The following is a 19,708-nucleotide window of genomic DNA, read 5'->3' on the forward strand; positions in this document are numbered from 1 at the left end:
ATCACCACGCCACCGTGCTGCCCATCTTTTATAACATTTTTGGAAAGTACAACACCAAATGTACCATAATAACACAACTTTACACACACACCCTAAAAACCAATGTGTGTGACAAAGGAGTCACAAAGGCGGACACTCTGCCCCGAGGTTTATCAGCTCGAAGTATGTCTGAAATCAATCTTGATAGATTCCTGGCACCAACAGCGACTCTCCTCCAAACTCCCTGAGAACGTCTCAGCTCTGCAACCTCTGTCTAAGGCTGAGCCCAGACGCCCTAAAGAGGAAGCCGCTCGTATCCACTAACCCTAGGCCTATAAGAGAGGGTTACAACACAGATCACCCAGACCACTGAGGTCAGGAGGAAGAGTGGGTTGTTGATCAGCAGGGAGGTCTGTGGTTCGATCAAGTCTGAATGTTGAAATGTCCTTGGGCATTTCCACACAAGATTCCCAGTCTTCCAACCAGCTGACATATTTTAGTGTAAACCACAAACTTCCTGAACTTAATAAAGTATTTTTGGCAGCTGCACCTAAAAACAGCAGAGTAAACAAAGAGTTAAAGTAAAAACAGAGTAAACAGGAAATGAAGGACAGGTTCACATCACCACCGCCCCACAAGCCAAGACAGATTTTAACCATCAGCTTCAACTTTTTAATATTCATCCCAGTAATATTTATAGTTGTAATACAGATATAAATACATATATTTCTGAACATCAGTTCATCCAGATGTTCTATTGACTAACAATGGTTACTATAAGGAGTCACCGCTCTGAATTAGAACTCAAACACAGAGACTGAATTACATAATGAGGTTCGAGCTTTGATTCAGTCATACGCTGGCAGGCCAAAGAGCTCCGGCTCAAACTCCTCCATGCTCCTCAGTCGCAGCGTAGCCTCCTGGGTAAGGCTGGGGTCCAGGTTGTTGTCAGGAATCATTACCACCTGCATTCCTGCCACCAGTGCTGCCTTCACGCCATTGGGAGCATCTTCAAACACCAAGCACTGGGTAAAGACAGAACAAAGGAAACACAGTCATATCATCCTGTAAGCCTACCAGGTCCACAGGGTTTCACCTCCTCTGACCAAAAACACAAGAGACAATGGAGAAACACAAGTATCCTTCCTCTCCTCTCAGAGTACTACTTACCTCTGCCAGGTACAATATCCATTTACTATACAATCTGAAGAATAATGACGCCCTGTGACCTTCATTAGCTTTAGTCAGCACTGAATGAGAGGCTCAAACTGGGCTGAGGGATAGTGGCAGTCACAGTGCAAAGTGGAATATAACCCAGGCTAAAACTGCAAACTTATAAAACAAAAAAAACTAAAGTAATTTTTTGCACACTAACAACTGTTTCTCATAAGTATTCATCAGTATTTTTCTTAAAGAACAGCTGAGGAGCAGGCACAGCTGTTTTCTCCGCGAATCACACCAAACACATGGAGACCAATATAACCTGACAACAGAGTCCATACTGTATATGAAATTTGATACCAGCGACACATTTGCTGAACGCCTGCATGCCAGTCACATTGTGACCCTGTGTTAGTGTATACTTGTGTCACTGTACAAACACTGATGGACCTGATGTGCAGGTGACTGTAAAAAGTGCAGTTACTAGCTGTGGTGGAATACCGAGCTGGTAAGAAGCAGTTGTGATGCTCTCTCTGCCGTGACTGTGTACAACAAGCAAACATCACACTGGAGCAGTCTGGAAAACAGGTGTGCTGAGCTGTCGACCTGCTTTGAGTGGGTGGACAGACTGCAGTACACCGCTGCACTGCAATCTCTCCTCCCACCGCTGAAGGAGAGCGTATGAGAGGAAAATGTGTTGTGTGAATGTGTCTGTGCTCAAATTGTGAGACTGTCACTGAACTATTTTAATCAAGCATTGATAATTTTGTTTGTTAACGAACCCTGAGCTAAGATTAAGATTAAGATAGTGTTTATTTGTCACATGCACAGTTATACACAGTACAATGCACAGTGAAATGTATTTTGTACCTGCAACCATATATACACACACATATAAATAAGAAGAATAAAAATAAAAAAAAAGTAATTCACACTATACACTATACTCTATATACTATACACTATACACACTTTTATAAATTATAATATTTACATTGTGCAATAATGGTCCAGTTAGGGCTCAGAGTTGAGCAGACGGATGGCTTGTGGGTAAAAACTCTTCTTCAACCTTTCAGTCTTAGCCCTCAGGCAGCGGTAACGCCGGCCTGATGGGAGCAGGGAGAAGAGAGAGTGTCCGGGGTGGCTGGGCTGTTTTAGGATCTTCATGGCCCTCAGCCTGCACTGCTTGGTGTAAATGTCCTGCAGGTTGGGGAGGGTGGTTCTGATGGTCCGTTCAGCTGAACGAACCACCCTTTTTAGGGCCATGAAGTCCTGCTTGGTGCAGTTTCCCATCCAGGTGGTGATGCTCCCACGCATGATGCTCTCGATGGTGCAGGTGTAAAAGTTCCTGAGCACCTTGAGTGGGAGCTTGAAGTCTCTCAGCCGCCTGAGGAGGTAGAGACGCTGTCTGGCCTTCTTCACAGTGATGTTTATGTGATGAGTCCAGGACAGGTCCTGTGAGATGGTCACTCCCAGGTATTTGAAAGTGTCCACTCTTTCCACCTCAGCACCACTGATGACAAGTGGATGGTAGTCCCTCTGCTGCTTCCTGCTGAAGTCCACGATCAGTTCCTTCGTTTTGCTGACGTTGAGCAGGAGGTGGTTCTCCTGGCACCAGTTCTCCAGGCGGGAGACCTCTCTCCTGTAGGCTGTCTCCTCATTGTGAGAGATTAGTCCCACAACAGCAGTGTCGTCAGCAAACTTGATGATGACGTTGGACTCTGACGTGGCCTCGCAGTCATGGGTGTACAGTGAGTACAGCAGAGGGCTGAGCACACAGCCTTGGGGGGATCCAGTGTTGAGGGTGAGGGAGGATGAGGTGAGGTGACCCACTCGTACCACCTGTGGTCTGCTGGTCAGGAAGCTGTGAACCCACCTGCACAGGGATGGGCCCAGGCCCAGGTCCAGCAGCTTAGAGACCAGCCTGGAGGGAACTATGGTGTTGAATGCTGAGCTGTAATCTACAAACAGCACTCTCACATAGTTCCCCTTACCAGTGTCTATGTGTGAAAGGCTATTTCATATCAAGAGAAAAAATATGCTACGGATAGAAAATTTTAAAGAATGAAATATGCTTTTACAAGTTATTTTGTGTTTAAAGGATAAAACCCAAATGTATGACTTAGACTGACCAATTTCCAAATACAGAATAAGTAAAATAATATCAATAATCAGCGCTTTACAGTTGATCTACAGTTCTGTATTTGATGCTATAGATGCAAACTATCTTTAAACAGAGTGTGTGATAGTATTTATCAGACTGCGTGATCCTAAAAGAACAGAGTGCTCATTACAGCACAGAATCAAGTCTGGCTGAAGTCTGAATTCTCACACTGAGCAGGGATCAGTGAAACCAGCATGCTGTCATGCATAAACGACAGAACAGGCTGACTGCCACTGGCTTGGGACACAAATTATATAAGTGTTTGTGGAAACAGATTTCCAATGCCAACACTTCTAGTACGGCAGCGGAAACACTGATAAAATCCACAGTGGTGGGAATTAAACAGAAGACTTTCACCCAGGAGGCTCAGGCTTGTGTCCCATGTGGGAACACTGTTTTTAGGTACAGTATGGATCACTTTTTGGGGTTTACTGTTTTAATTTCATGTTCCTCAGGATTAACCAAGAAAACGTCTATCTTCTCCTATTTTATGAAAAGATACAAGTTTAACAAAAGCACATAAAATTCCATTAGTCCCCTTTACATACAGTTCCCTGTCTGGTGCATTCTTATTTCAGACTGGGCCCTGGAAGTCTCACTCTGAGTGAAGAACGTGCATCGACAGTGCCTGCTGCGGTATTTCTGCCAAAACGGCCCCTTCAACTTGAAATTGTGAGGAAAAGGAAAAAGTCAAGTGGGAGCCAAGTTTGGAGAGCAGAGGTAGTAGTAAACAAAGACTGTGTTGGTGCGGGCCAAAAAACCAGGACATTTCATCTCCTGCGTTCACAGACGAGCCCTCCAGCTCCCCGTCGCTCTGCTGACCTGATGCTCTGAGGACTCTCTTTGGTCTGAGGGTTACAGCTCTTACTGCGGCTGATCACAGTCAGGTCAGCTTCACACAGAAGCTGATGTTTGTGCATGTACATCATCAAACTGCAGAGCGCGTATGCAGGCGGTCATAACCTGACTTCCAGGGAGGTATAAAAAAAATAACAGCCAAGACAACCTTTAATGAGATATCAGTTTAAATCAGCATCTTTATTATTATTAATAATAATCTGAGCATCAGATCATCCTTCAGTCAAAAGTAAATGTTTGTGCCAAATCTGAAAGTTCTCATGTTGTTACTGAGATATGATATTCATGAGAATGTGACAGACATACTGACATTAGCTGGATTAGCCCACACCTGCGCCTGCCTCCAGCTGTCTGATCTAAAGTCTGCAGTGCTGTGACAAACACCCCCCCTCCCTGATTCCTTAGGAATTGCAGCCCAAACAAGCAAAACATGAGAAAATAATATTAATAATAATAATAGTAACTTCACATGTTCCAAAAGGAGTAGGAAGAAGCATAAGCATAAATAATCCCACCTCCTTCCCACTATTTAGCAACTAATAGTCATCACTTGTTTATTTGCTATCCCATCATAAATGCTCACATACAATTTGTTACATATAATTGGTTTAACCCCAGTAACATGCCAAGAGATATACATACGTAGTTATATATACATATACACACACACATACATGTGCACACACACAAGTAGTGTGTAAATAGTGGGTGAGAACACCCAATCAAAGCCCTGCATCCTACTTTACTGTGCAAAAGCATATTTTTGTACGGCTTTTTAAACGGAGTCACGCTGGGACGTTGCTTCAGTTCCTCGCTCGATCTGTTCCACAGCTTCACTCCACACAGACACGCAAAAACTGCTCAGTGTCGTACAGATTGAAGGATGTTTAAATTTAATTCCCCCCCAAACTGTATCCCCCATCTCTTTTAGAAAATGACTTCAGAATATTGTCAGGAAGGAGGTTGTTTACTGCTTTATACATAATTTCTGCAGTATGAAAAGGAACCAGCTCAGTGAATTTTAGCATTTTGATTTTAAGAATTGAGGATTTGTATGACCTCTGTATCCAGTATTAAGGATTATTCTCATGGCATTTTTTTGTAATATGGATCATGATGATGCTGAACATTGATAAGTATTGCCCCAAACCTCTGCAGAGGAATTTAAATCCAGTGAAATGAGTGAACAGCAGAGAATGTGCAGCGATTCTGTTTTGCTTTACTCAACATTGAAATGCTTCTTGAAAATCATGGAGATAATTTACATGAGACTTTCAGCTTATTCTGTCATCTACTGTCACACCAAGAAACGTATTCTCAAGAACTATTTCTACATCATCTGTATGTATCTGCACTTGTGCTTCTTTCACAATTTCCAAATAACATAATTTTAGTTTTATTTCGATTTAAGGATAATTTGTTTTTGTTTTTCTTTTAATTTTGGATATTTCTGAAGTGACCATATCCAGCAGTTCCTTTAGATTTCCCCCCGCAGAACAAAAAATATGTCATTGCAAATAATAAAAATTTGAATATATCAGATACTTTACAAATATCATTTATATAAATAATGAACAGTACATTATTTATGGACCCAGTACAGAACCCTGGGGGATGCCACATACAATGTCCAAGCATGACGAGAAATATTCACAACTTCACAAATTGTTTCCTCTCAGTGAAATACAACTCCCCCGATCCCATACTTTTCCACTTTAATGATTATTGGATCGTGATTGATTGTACCAAATGTTTCTTAAGATCGAGGAATACTCCAGTTGTTTCTGATCGACAGCATCATTTAATGCCAGTGATGTTAAACTGTTCAATCTGAATCCATATTGACTGTTAGCCAGAATTTGTTTCGTCATTTACTGAATGGTTTTTCCAGGATTTTGGAGAATTGTAGAGAAACAGACCTGGAATCTGTGAAGCGGTGTCGATCTCCAGTTTTATCCAGCGGCACAACTTTAGCTGTTTTCATTTTGTTGAGAATTCTGCTCTCAACCAGAAAATCCTGGAGGAGAATGTTTGACCATTAGTTTGTGCCCTGAAGCTCAAGCACACTTGGGTTATGCAGCAGAACAATGATCCAAAACACATCAGCAAGTCCACCTCTGAATGATGGACTTGCATCAAAAAACAACAAAATGAAGGTTTTGGAGTGGCCTGGTCCAAGTCTGGAATAGCTTTAGCGTAACCTTAAACGAACCCCGATGTGGCTGAACTGGTGTGAGCGAGTTCATACACACATATGTTTCACATTTAGTTTTTCACACACTTCCCCCACTTAGTCTTTAATAAATAAAGTGAAATATGTTCTGTGTTGCAAGGACTAGATTTTTTTTTTTTAATTACATCGTCATATGTAAAACCTTAGAACTGAGAGAGGTGTACCTTTGTGTTCCTCTACCTGTGTCACAAATTCCCCTTTCACATGAATCTCCAATGCTTTTGCTTCTGTTTTTTTACTTACTGTTTGGAGCCATAAACTAAAGCTGTGTTTTATCCTCTACAGTACTTCAGTGTGAATAAAGGAAGTTGCAGAACAATGAATCTTAAGCTCTACAGAAGTCACCAAAAGCTAAGCCTTAGAGAAAGCCTTAAAGACCCTTGTTCATCTCAACTCTAATGCTCAGGTAGAACAAAGAGGTCTCCTCAAGTCTCTTTAAAACATAATTGACTTCTGTGATGTCACTAAGCCTGAAACTGAAGGATGTCGAACAATGATGGCGGAAACACTCAGAGTCCACAACAGAGCGCCCTTGCTAATTCCCTTGATTGAGAGCAATTAAAACTGGTAATTACCCAATGAGCTGGTGAAATGACCTTTTAATCTGCTTCCTGATTGTGCTGCACTGAAATAGATGAAAACAGACACTGATGCATAGTGGATTGATAGTTTGGTTCATTTCTTTAACTTCTGTCTGTAATCCAGCCAAATGTTTCCACAGCTGTACAAAGCAAATATGTGGATTAACAGAAATGCACAAAGAAACATAGACTCCAGTACCACTGCAGACTCGCTGCAAGTATCTAAATAGCTGAGACACTACCTGGATCAGAAATCAAGATGCACCCCTTCAATCCACATCATTTACATAGTACACAATGTGTCTGGTTATACAGACAAGTCTGATGTTTTGTAAAATGCCCAAACTGTTTGAACACTATATGAGAGAAGATTTTCACTTTATCTCGCCAGGATGCTGTTTGGAAGGTGGTTGTAGTACTGTGGACTCAAATGCAGTACGCAGTGAAGGAAGGAGAAACAAAAACTAATGTATGTTGTATTTCAGGAGTTTACATTTTGAAAGAAAGATTGTAAAATATAATCCAAACTTGACTTGTTTTTCACAGACGGGTCATGAATGTATTATGAGAAGGGGGTGCTCAGGCCCAGCTCGGAGCTGGAACCAAAAAGGTTTTCCAGCCTCTGGACCAGCTTCTGTGCTGCGTGACTCGCTGCATCTGCATATTAGTGTTGCCACATGTTCCTGCTTGGTCTGTAGACTACACTGACAGGATATTACAAAAGTAACTATTATTTTATTTCTAAAAAATGTTCTTCATAGAAAAAATAAGCAACATCTGTTCAGCTGTAAAGGTACATGGACTGCTTCTTATAGAGCACTTTTCTCCTGTTGTTGAGCACTCAAAGCCCTTTAAACAACACGTCTGCACCTTTTTCTATATCTAAGTGATTTCTATCTAACATTCACACTCCAACGAACACATCGGAGCGCAACTCAGATTCAGTATCTTACCCAAGGATACTTTGACATGCAGACTGGAGCAGCCAGGAATCGAACCACCAACTTTCTGATCAGTATATGATGGTCTAGCTCCTGAGCCAAAGCCACCCCAATTATATCCCTAAGACATGTGTTATTGTGATCATTTAGATTTTTAACACGACACACGTGCCACGAGGACACATGATGAATGTTGCCTTGGTAACACTAGGTAATTGAAAATCATAATGATTTATCATTATTAAAGCCATTATTCACATATTCCCCAGCTCAGTATAGTTTGTATAAAAGTATAGTCTGTTAGGCTATATTGTTAGTATAGTTTGTATAATTTATACCTTCATTGTTTGGATTCTATTTATTGTGCGTATTAGGCTACTGGGTGCCCTAATTTCCTTCAGGATCAATAAAGTATCTCTCTATCTATTTAGGGATCAATGGCATATTATCTTAAAAAAAACTCAGTTTCTTACAAGAAAGAGATTTCTAGGTGACTCCAGAGTTTTGAGCAGTGGAGCAGATGCAGTCATCATTCTAGACAACTGAAGACACGCCTGTACAATTCAATTTTATATATAGCACCAAATCACAACAAACAGCTGCCTCAAGGTGCTTTATACTGTAAAGTAAAGACCCTACAATAATACAAGGAAGTCATATTGTTGGAATGGCTGCAGAATGCTGTATGGTATTGTCTTGGCAAAATAAGCAACCATTCTCTTTGGATTTCCAAACCCCGTCCATATCATTCAACATTAATGTGTCCTTTGCATATTACCCATACCATCGCAGATGCTGCCGTTTGAATGGTGCAGTGATAACAAGCCTGATGGTTCCTCTCTTTTCTAGCCCAAAGCATGCAACATCAATGACTTCCAAAAGTAATTTCAAATTTTTATTGCTCAGGCCACAGGACAGTTCTCCACTTTGACTCAGTTCATCTGAAAGGAGCCTGGGCCCAGAAAAAAACAGGGGCATTTCTGGCTCTGGTTTATTATTATTATTATTATTATTATTATATTTGTCTTTTCCTAGTAACTTTACTGAAATTTGATTTGTTGATGCAAATGTTTTCAGAAGTGAGTTTTCATGAGAAAATCTTTAGGTTTTTACTGCAGTGCTGTAAAAACCAAACATGACTGGTGTTTACAGCACTGCGTCACCACCATTCATTACTGGAGAAGACCAAAACTCTGGATTATTATTATTATTATTATTATTAGCCATGCTATATATTTAACCTAAAGAGTTGCGGGATGTTCTTCCTGGTGTTTTTGATTTTGCAACTATTTTCAGTCTTTTGTTGCTCCTGATCAACATCTTTAAAATGACTACGTTGGCATCAAAACCAAAAATAGCAGACAAGCAGCAGTCGGCCAAACAACACACACAGTCGTGGTTGACAAGAAGACTACAGTTGTGATAGATGTGGCAATCTCAATGGACAGCAAAATCAGGAAGAAGGAGCACAAGAAAATCAAGGACCAGGTGCTGAAGGAACAAAGTGTGAGCAGATGTGGAAAGTGGTTCAAAGTGGTTCCAGTGGTGATATGAGCATTAGGAGCTGTAACCCCAGCTTCTTGGTCCAGAAGAGCGCACTGCTAGCAGCAGCTAAGATGCTGCAAAGTCCCAAGCTTGACGATCACACACATACCTGTGGCTGTAGCTCAGTAGGTAGAGCAGGTCACCTACTGATCGGAAGGTCAGCGGTTCGAATCCTGGCTACTCCAGGCTACATGCCAATGTATCCTTGGGCAAGATACTTAACCCCAAGTTGCTCCCTCGACCGTTCTGTCGGAGTATGAATGCGTGTGAATGCTAGTTAATTAAAAAAAAAGCACTTAGCTTAATTAATGATGGAAGTGCTTGTATGAATGGGAGTGCATGGGTGAATGCAAACAGGTTGTATAAGCGCTTTGAGTGCTCTGATTGAGTAGAAAAGCGCTATATAAGAACTAGTCCATTTACCATACCGTCCTCCAGGGGGTGAGAGAGAGATTTTATATATATTTGTTTTTCTAAATCTTTCTTCTAAATTGGATATGATTTTGTACTATCTTTCATTAAACACACAGTTTAAATTGAACTGCAAATCACTGCCTTCTTTTTCTTTTTCCTTTTGGGTAACTCTAAAGGGTGGCTGTAGCTCAGTAGGTAGAGCAGGTCACCTACTGATCGGAAGGTCAGCGGTTCGAATCCTGGCTACTCCAGGCTACATGCCATTGAGTAGAAAAGCGCTATATAAGAACTAGTCCATTTACCATTTACCATTTAACTGGGTTCCACTATGTATAATGTCTTACAATGAAATATACCTTTGCTTTGTCTGGCTTCATACGTCCACATGCTTTCAAATACTTTGAATTGCACCGTTTTAAGCTTGAATGCTTCCTTTAAACAGTGACAAACGACAGTGATAGCAAACTTTAGACACTAAAGGGTAATCCGAGCCAAGGGAACAAATTTGAATGTGCATATATATGATATGTAGGATATATGAATAACTAGATTTGATTTGATGTTCTTTGCAAATAATTTGTCTTTTTTTATGGATACAGATTTCTCTTGTTTTCTTTCTGCTCATCATGAGCAGGTGTAAACTTCTTTCTGCAGAGTGATGTGGTTGGCAGAGTAGTTCATTAAAAAAATAAAATACTTATTACATGAAACTGCTTACAGAAAGGTTTTTCTTAACCCAGGTCATGATTTCAGTAAAGACATTCCCCTATGTTTCTGCTTTCAGCATCAAAAAGTAAAAACTATTATACTCAAGAGAAATAAGATTTAATCTACAATGAACAGCTCCAAAACTGGCCAAGTTACACCAAAAAGCTCTAGATAGATAAATATGACTACAGGTCAGAGGGAAAACTTGATTGCAAATCTTCCCTTTAAAAGGGAAAGCTATTACGTGCTTCTTACCGGGTAGCAATCTAAAGTCTCACAGGGAAAATAAACAGTTTGTATACCACTCCTTGGCTACAAACAGAGAATAAGCATCCTTGATTCAGAAGAAGAAAGAAAGGAAATACCTGCTGCTTTGCATTTATTTCCAGTTGTTACTATTGACAGATGTACAGTATGTACCTGTGACTGAATAAAGTTTGCATGAAGCCTTCAGCGCTTCTACCTGGTCTCCTTCTGACTTAAAGGTCCCCTATGAGGAGGGTTATAAGCAGAAACAGCACCAACTGCTCCTGCTCATCAAAAGGTGCCATGTACGACTTACAGCCTGTCCCTACGACTGCTCCCAAACACATGCAGGAGCCATCAGAGCCAACAGAATCTGGGTTCACTGTGTACCTGAGTAAGCACTGCTGAATGAGACAAGACAAAGGGGATGTTGAGTCAGGCCAGAGCTGCGTGTTTGTTGGGAGCAGATTCATACAGACATTTGTTGTAGTATCAAATACATTTGGCCTGCTAATGCAAACACATTCAGCCCCTTTAGAGGAGCATGTTGCAGTAACGTGACAGCAGCCAGCGCCTGCATGCTGTGATTTGGAAAGAACTTGACTGGCTACAGACTATGCTGCTGGCTGTGGACAGCAGTGTAATAAGTAAGCCTCTCCAGTACAAGATTAATGTGATTGAGAAGTTGTCCTAGTACATTTCACACAGGTTAACAGTGCATACGATCAGAAATATACTTTTTTTTGAGCCAGGGATTAGCCACGCTTTGCCTTAAGGAGTGCTGCATGCTCCATATTTACTTCACTGACAAGAGATGTATAGAGTCAAAATTCAAATGCATGTAATATATATTAATCTCTTATCTCTGGGCTATGCGATATGACCAAAATCTCATATCCCAATATAAGTCATCTCAAATCCTGATAACAATATAGATCATGACATATTTAAGTTCTGTAAATTCAATCAATTAATAAACAGAAAATGAATGGATGGATTTCTTTTATGTATGTTTTTTTAACATTTAAAATGTGTCCTCAAAGGTGAAACTCTGTTTTTTGTTTGTTTGTTTGTTTGTTTTTTAACATTATTAGTTTGTGATGCTGAGGCCTGCTGTGGGGGTTAGTGTGCAGCATAATGTGCAAAATACAGTCCTTTGGATATGTTTCATATTTCCCCTGTATCCATGTGGTGCCAAGAAAAAAACCATGAAAATATTGCCATAAACTGTGTATTTGCATTACCTCAAAATAAACCATAATGTGAAATTATATTTTTATCAAATATATATCACCATATTTCACAGTATTTAAGTGAGCACTAATGTTCAAATTCAGAGCAAATGGATAAGAAACAGTGTCAGATTTGTTATTTTTTGAAGGCATAAACCAGAAATAAGAGGAGAGCAGAGACCTGGAAAGATACTGTAATAAGTTTTATGATTATAGATACACCAATCAAGTTTCATACAATTTTCATGTGTATTTCTACTAAGTGTTCAGTGACAGAGTTCCACAGGGTTCTGTGCTAGGACCAATTTTATTTACATTATACATGCTTCCCTTAGGCAGTATTAGTAGAAAGTATTGTGTACATTTTCACTGCTATGCAGATGATACTCAGCTTTACCTATCAATGAAGCCAGATGACACACATCAATTAGTTAAACTGCAGGAATGTCTTAAAGATATTAAGGCCTGGATGACCTCTAATTTCCTGCCTCTAAATTCAGATCAAACTGAAATTCTTGTACTCGGCCCCACAAATCTTAGAAACATGGTGTCTAACCAGATACTTACTCTGGATGGCATTACTTTGGCCTCCAGTAACACTGTGAGAAATCTTGGAGTCATTTTTGACCAGGATATGTCCTTCAATGCACATATTAAACAAATAAGCAGGACCGCTTTTTTGCATTTGCGCAATATTTCTAAAATTAGAAACATCCTTTCTCAGAGTGATGCTGAAAAGCTAATTCATGCATTTATTACTTCTAGGCTGGACTATTGTAATTCATTATTATCAGGCTGTCCTAAAAGCTCCCTGAAAAGCCTTCAGCTGATCCAAAATGCTGCAGCTAGAGTACTGACAGGGACTAGAAAGAGAGAGCAGATTTCTCCCATATTGGCTTCTCTTCATTGGCTCCCTGTTAAATCTAGAATAGAATTTAAAATCCTTCTCCTCACATACAAGGTCTTGAATAATCAGGCCCCATCTTATCTCAAAGACCTCATAGTACCATATCACCCCAACAGAGCACTTCGCTCTCAGACTGCTGGCTTCCTTGTGGTTCCTAGGATACTTAAGAGTAGAATGGGAGGCAGAGCCTTCAGCTTTCAGGCGCCTCTTCTGTGGAACCAGCTTCCAGCTTGGATTCAGGAGACAGACACCCTCTCTATTTTTAAGATTAGGCTTAAAACTTTCCTTTATGATCAAGCTTATAGTTAGGGCTGGATCAGTTATACGCCACTCTGTATTTAATCATTAGTTATTATTAATCTCTTCCACAGTGTGTCTTTTGTCCTGTCTCTCTCCCCTGAGCCCCAACCGGTCTCAGCAGATGACTGCTCCTCCCTGAGTCTGGTTCTGCTGGAGGGAGATTTTCCTTCCCACTGTTGCCAAGTTCTTGCTCTTAGGGAGTCGTTTTGACTGTTGTTTTTTTCTGTATTATTGTAGGGTCTTCACCTTAGACTATAAAGCACCATGAGGCAACTGTTTGTTGTGATTTGGTGCTATATTAATAGAATTGAATTGATCATATTTGAAACAATACAACCAGTATAAAATGTATTGTGCATATAATATTTTGAAATCAAAACATGAACAGAAAGGCTACATGCTAAAACAAACAAGCAAAGAGAGGGCTTAGAATAGGAGGTGCTGACCTGTTTGAGACACCTACTTTACCACTGCTTGTGTGGCGTATCTATTATTGGAAAGTGTTGTCTTAAAGTTAAATTAGACTAATTAGCAAGTACAGGCTGTAAACCACCGCATGTGATGAGACACATAAACAAAAAGAACATCTGGTGTTTTTTTCTTTTTTTAAATCTCACTAATGCACTAGGCCAATCTACTCCAAGATAAAGTTGGACAGATGCACACAGAAAGACATCAAATATGTAGGTGCTCTACATACAGTGTGCATAAATTCAAAATTTTGAAAATACCTACTCAGCTTCCCACACACTGCATTGTCTTAAGCAATTTTATGAAGATATCACCTGGTATTTTTCCAATAATTTTAAAGGAGTTCCCAAATACACCAATCTGACAAATGACTAAAACCACTGGAACATGAAGTGCACAATGATGATCATTAACTCGACAAGGTGTTGATCCGGCCTCCAAACCCCTACTCCCCATCTGTGGAGTGTGCCGGGACAAGCAAAGAAACCAGTTGACGACATCTGGCAACCACCAGTTATAAGGGGAAAATATGTATTTCCGTAGCAATTTGCCAGAGACTAAAGCAGTCACTGGCCTAAGTCATCTGATGAAACAGTCCATCTACTTTGTGGTTAAACAGCCCAAACAAAGCCTGAAATAAATTAAAATAAAATATCGGGTCCCACATCAAAGAGAAAAGCACGTAACATGGGTGTGATTTCTTTGTCCAATCAGCTCGCTCCTTGTTGCTGTAGTGTCTTTGTGGATTCTCAGTCTAAGAGTTAGGTCTAACTAACTCTAAGATTTAGAGTTACTAGTCAGTTTCGTTTTCTTCCTTTCCTGGAAGGCTCCTCATCAGAAAGTGTTTCATGGGTTTTGATCTTGGAGAAATTCTCAGAGATCTGACTGACATCATGTCTTAAAGTATCTTCATGTTTAAGCAGAGATTACTTAAAAGAATCTAAAACATGAATCTTATTTCCCTCACATTTTTGAACAGGATGAAAATGAAAAATGAAACTTGCTGCCACAGAAGAATAGCACCAAGGGCAGGAGTGTTCAGTTTACTTTGGGAGGGCATGTGCAGTACACAGATATGACCTGTCTGACAGTTTGTACAGAGAGTCTTTTTCAGTACGTGAAGCAGAAGTGTTAGCTGTCAGTCTGTTCACCTCACAATTTAACATGACTTAGAAAAGAATCTGTTAGGATGAAGATGTTTACTGTTCCCACAACGCTGGGAGCATCAGATTGTCCCAATTGTCTTGATATGCTAAAGCATTATAAGTTTCCTTTCAGTGGAACTAAGGAGGGCGAACCCAACTCCTGAAAAACACCCCCACACCCATTCTTTCACTGATGTTTGCAGATGCAGTCTGCATGCCGGGGTGCTTGGTTTATACACCTGTGGACATGGAAGTGACTGGAACACCTGAACTCAGTGATCTGGATGGTGAGGTGTGTATATTCTTCTACTCTTCCAGTTCAAAGGGAGGCTGTAGCCTTTCAAAGGACTAGGATAGAATCCAGAATAAAATAAAATCAATTTATTATATTGATTTAAACATACAGGATGCACTGAACATATTTTGGTAATCAGATACTACTTTAGTGTTTTCACCACATTACTTCAAACTTTTCAACTACATGCTGTAGAGATAAAATACTGTTTAACTTGTGATGCTGCCAGACTTTCATTAGATTCACAACATCACTATTATGAGAGAATCCAACTTCCCAGGCTTCAGCAACAATCAGCACCCTATAGGTGTGGCTACTTTTTAAAACTTTTGCTTCCAGGATCTAAATAAATCTTTATTACCTTACTGTAACCACAAAATATGTTTCATCTGCAGGCAGTTCACTCATATTACTGCTATACGTTTTTAGAAACATAACGAGAGGTGTAACATGCCTCATGGAAACACATTCACAGAATAAAAATGCATCACCATCTAAGTGTATTTCTGTGTACAGCAGGATGATGGAGATGTTGTGTTTTCCCCCCAACAGAGCCATGAAAGGAAGACATACAAAAGAAGACAACAGTGGTAATAAAAGAAGGCTGATATTTCAGTGAAAATTCATGGCTAATACATGATATGAATCAAGCTGACACACTCACGTGTTTGTCAAATAGGCATTTGAACACAATCCAGCAATGTACATGACCTGTGTATAAGTGTGTGTATCGTGTTTACATTTGTGTCCTGCCCGCGGTGGCGAGTGAATAAGAGACAGTGACAGACTGCCCATTGAATCTTTTAAATGATCATGAAGCCTGGGGCAATATGAGCCAAGGATGTGTACCATTTCATCATTTCTGTTCAGGAGAGCAGAAAGAAAGCCTGAGCTGATGATAGACATACATACAATGGCATACAAGATCAAGTGCAAATGTATGTCTTAGCACTGTATCTCAAATGTCACACTCAGAACATAATTGGTTCAAGGTTTATTCAGAGGCTTTTGCCTCCCCAAGGCCAAGTTCTAATGACTGTCCCTGTAAACGATAACGATATCAGACAAAAGTCGCAAGAAAAACAATAAATGTATTTTTAAAATTTTGACCATATTAAAACACAAGAAGTCGTTTCAGAAATCAAGTGGTCACTACAGTCTACTAGGATAAGGAATAGAACCCAAAGGACGCGGCTAAAACCCAAGGCAAGAAGTCAAAAGCAAACAACGTGAAATAGCAGAATGTCTCCCTCTTCATAACTCACACTGAACAAACTCCTCTTAACTTGACAAGAACCAGAGATTAATTCTAATTAAATGCAGAGTTGTGTATAAACACAGAGAGTGAAAAGAGGTGAACAAAAAAGAAATATTCAGTGCATCATGGGGAGCCCCAAGCAGCCTAGGTCTATTGCAGCATAACTTAAGGGAGGGTTCAGGGTTCAGGGTCACCTGATACACCCTAATACATACAGTACCACTCAACAGCTTGGACATGCTCACCCATTCATTTGAACTTTTGACTGGTACATTGAGGACAGCTACAAGTACCTTGGAATCCCACAGGCAAATGGGAACCATGAAGAGGCCGCTAGGAAAGCTGCAACCTCCAAGTACCTGCAGAGAGTAAGGCCAGTCCTGAAGAGTCAGCTGAATGGGAAGAACAAGATCCAGGATATCAACACCTATGCCCTACTAGTGGTCAGATACCCTGCTGGGATAATAAGCTGGCCAAAGGAGGAGATAGAAGCCACTGACATCAAGACAAGAAAGCTCCTTACCATGCATGGAGGATTTCACCCCAAATCCAGCACCCTGAGACTGTACGCTAAGAGGAAGGAAGGAAGCTGAGGACTAGTGAGTGTCAGAACCACTGTTCTAGATGAGACAACAAAGATCCATGAATACATCAGGAAGATGGCCACAAAGGACCATATGCTTAGTGAGTACCTCAGGCAGCAGAAACCAGAGAAAGAGGAGGAGGAAGAACAGGAACCATCATGGAAGGACAGGCATATGTACCACAGGCAGATAGAAGAAGTGGTTGATATCAAAAAATTCTACCAATTGCTGAACAAACCTGGACTGACAGACAGCACAGAGACACTATTCATGGCGGCACAGGAACAGGGGAAGGTAACAGTGGTCCCTGTGATAACCAAAACACTCAGGGCAGTGGAATGGCTCCAGCAGATTCCAGGAACAACATCTGAGACTCTGTCCAGAAGAGCACAGTCCTTGGAACAGCTAAGATACTGTGCAGGACTCTCAAGCTCCCAGGCCTCTGGTAGAGGACCCGAGCTTGGAGGACAAAGATCGCCCACAGGGGCGAGTTGGGATTTTTTTTTTTATAGCCAAAAGTAGTCACTCACCATCATTGTATTCAGGTGTTCCACTTAATAACAATCAGGAAGTCACATGTGCAACAAGTCAACTCATAAAATGTCCTCACTACTAAATATTCTACTACTATTACTAAACGGTCAACTGTTATTGTTACTATAAAGAGAAAGCGACTGGGAATGACAGCAGCTCAGCCATGAAGTGGTAGGCCACCTAAAATGACAGTCCAAGCCTTACATTACCAGGTGCAATGTGTCGGATGCAGCTGTAAAGAACTCTAGAGCAGCGGAGACATGTTCTCTGCAGTGATGAATCATGCTTCTCCATCTGCCAATCTGATGGACGAGTCCGCAGAGGAGTCGACCTTTAACGTTCTTTATTCTTCACGTAGACTTTCTTTAAGGTGTGTTTAGGCTCATTATTGTATGAATCTATCTCCACAAGGATGCAACCCAGAGACTGGAGCAGTTCTCTAATGAATGGAATGGTCAAGGTAGAACAAGACATGCATTGCATGTGTCCAACTTGAGGGTAACAAATGCCTTCTTTCTCCTTGTGAGAAAATGGTGTACACGAACTCCTTATCCTCTTTGTCCTCATGACTAGACCTCTTTTTGATTTTTACTACAATCTAACCAGTAGTACTGGCCAATGGCAAAAGTCCACCTGACCAGTATTACCACAATCCACAGTCACAGAGGAGACAGTTGTTGGACATACATACTCTGAAAGAAGGGCTGTTTTGTGTTGAGTAGAATCAATAATAAATTACAGAATACTTCGAGAGTGAATGTGATGTCTGGCAAGTACAGAAACAATCAATGAGCACTTAGCAATTAAAAAGTGACCTGAGCTACTGAAGCACATTTTCTCATCACCCTGATCACCATACATATCTTTGTCTAAGTAGTAATGGGCCAATTTCATGTCCAGATAAGTTCACATCTTAATTGCACCTGTTTTAAATATGTGGATTATAAAGCCTCTCCTGGTGTAATGCCTTGTATGATTAATAACAAGGGAAGAACTCGCTCCTTTCCCAGCAGCGTGAGCACAAACTAGCTCACTTTCATGTTTCATTATTCTTTTGTAGGCTGTCGAGCACACCCTTGGTAAAATCTACTGTCTCATCAACAGTGTTACTTTGAGCTGTGAAAAATATCTCTACTGTCCATCGAAAAGAGAGCAGTGCTTTTTCTTTCACTTTTGGTCAACTTAGACAGCACCATATTACTCATCTGTGAGGCCAGTGAACTGCAGTGTTCACAGTGAGGGGACATGAGGCTTTCTCTGCTCTGCCCCCGGCATTCTGAATATCCCATTAAATCCCATCGTATAATGTATTTACTTTCTCTGCAGTGAACATTTTAATAAAATCATTCTGAATAAGACACACTACAGTTTTCCATCTCCCATACTGCATCACTTCAGCAGTATTGCCTGTTAAAGATGAGTCTATGGAAACAGTTGTGATAAAAATAGTTTTCCTCACAGGTTAATATATTAACCCTTTACTATTCAATATTTTTGGAAAAACTAAGAAAACAGTTATACAATTGCTATACAACATGCTTTCACTTATACAATCACCTTTCATTATTTTATCGTACATAGCACTCACTTTGGATATGTCAGGAAAACACTTTTGTTTTTTCTCTTAATTTAATTCCTAGATTGTACAGATTGTACAGATTGTTACATCTGTACGTCTTCCTTCTCAAATTTACATTTTAGAATGAAAAGGTTAACATATTAAACCACAAGGTCTGCCCAACCTTGAGCTTGACATGTTCTTGTCTAAATATTGAATGTTTGGTCAATTATCTTGTCATGGCTTACAAAATTAAAACCATATACACTACGTTGCCAAATGTATTTGTGTGTCTGCCTTCACGCACACATGAACCTGAGTAACATCCCATCCTTAATCCACAGGGTTTAATATGCTGTGGGTCCACAGCTATAACAGCTTCAACTCTTCTGGGAAGGCTTTCCACACCAAACTGGTTCATCCATGTCTTTATGGAGCTGCTTTGTTCACTGGTGTGCAGTCATGTTGGAACAGGAAGGGGCCATCCCCAAACTGTTCCACAGAGTTGGAGCATCAAATTGTCCCAAATGTCTTGGTATGCTGAAGCATTAAGAGTTCCTTTGACTGGAACTAAGGGGCCGAGCCCAACTCCTG

At 40.5% G+C, this 19,708-nt stretch overlaps 1 protein-coding gene across 1 annotated transcript in view; it reads right to left on the reverse strand.

The window, feature by feature from the left end:
• Nucleotides 1–643: 643 nt before the first annotated feature.
• Nucleotides 644–19,708, reverse strand: part of pudp (pseudouridine 5'-phosphatase) — a 44,548-nt gene continuing 25,483 nt past the window's right edge. Inside the window, exon 4 of the mRNA XM_030751341.1 lies at nucleotides 644–1,004. Coding sequence (XP_030607201.1) covers nucleotides 828–1,004 — 177 coding nt within the window. The 3' untranslated portion in view covers nucleotides 644–827. The remainder of the gene's footprint in view (nucleotides 1,005–19,708) is intronic.

The sequence above is a fragment of the Archocentrus centrarchus genome, chromosome 2 (genome assembly GCF_007364275.1).
Source record: "Archocentrus centrarchus isolate MPI-CPG fArcCen1 chromosome 2, fArcCen1, whole genome shotgun sequence".
NCBI lineage: Eukaryota > Metazoa > Chordata > Actinopteri > Cichliformes > Cichlidae > Archocentrus > Archocentrus centrarchus.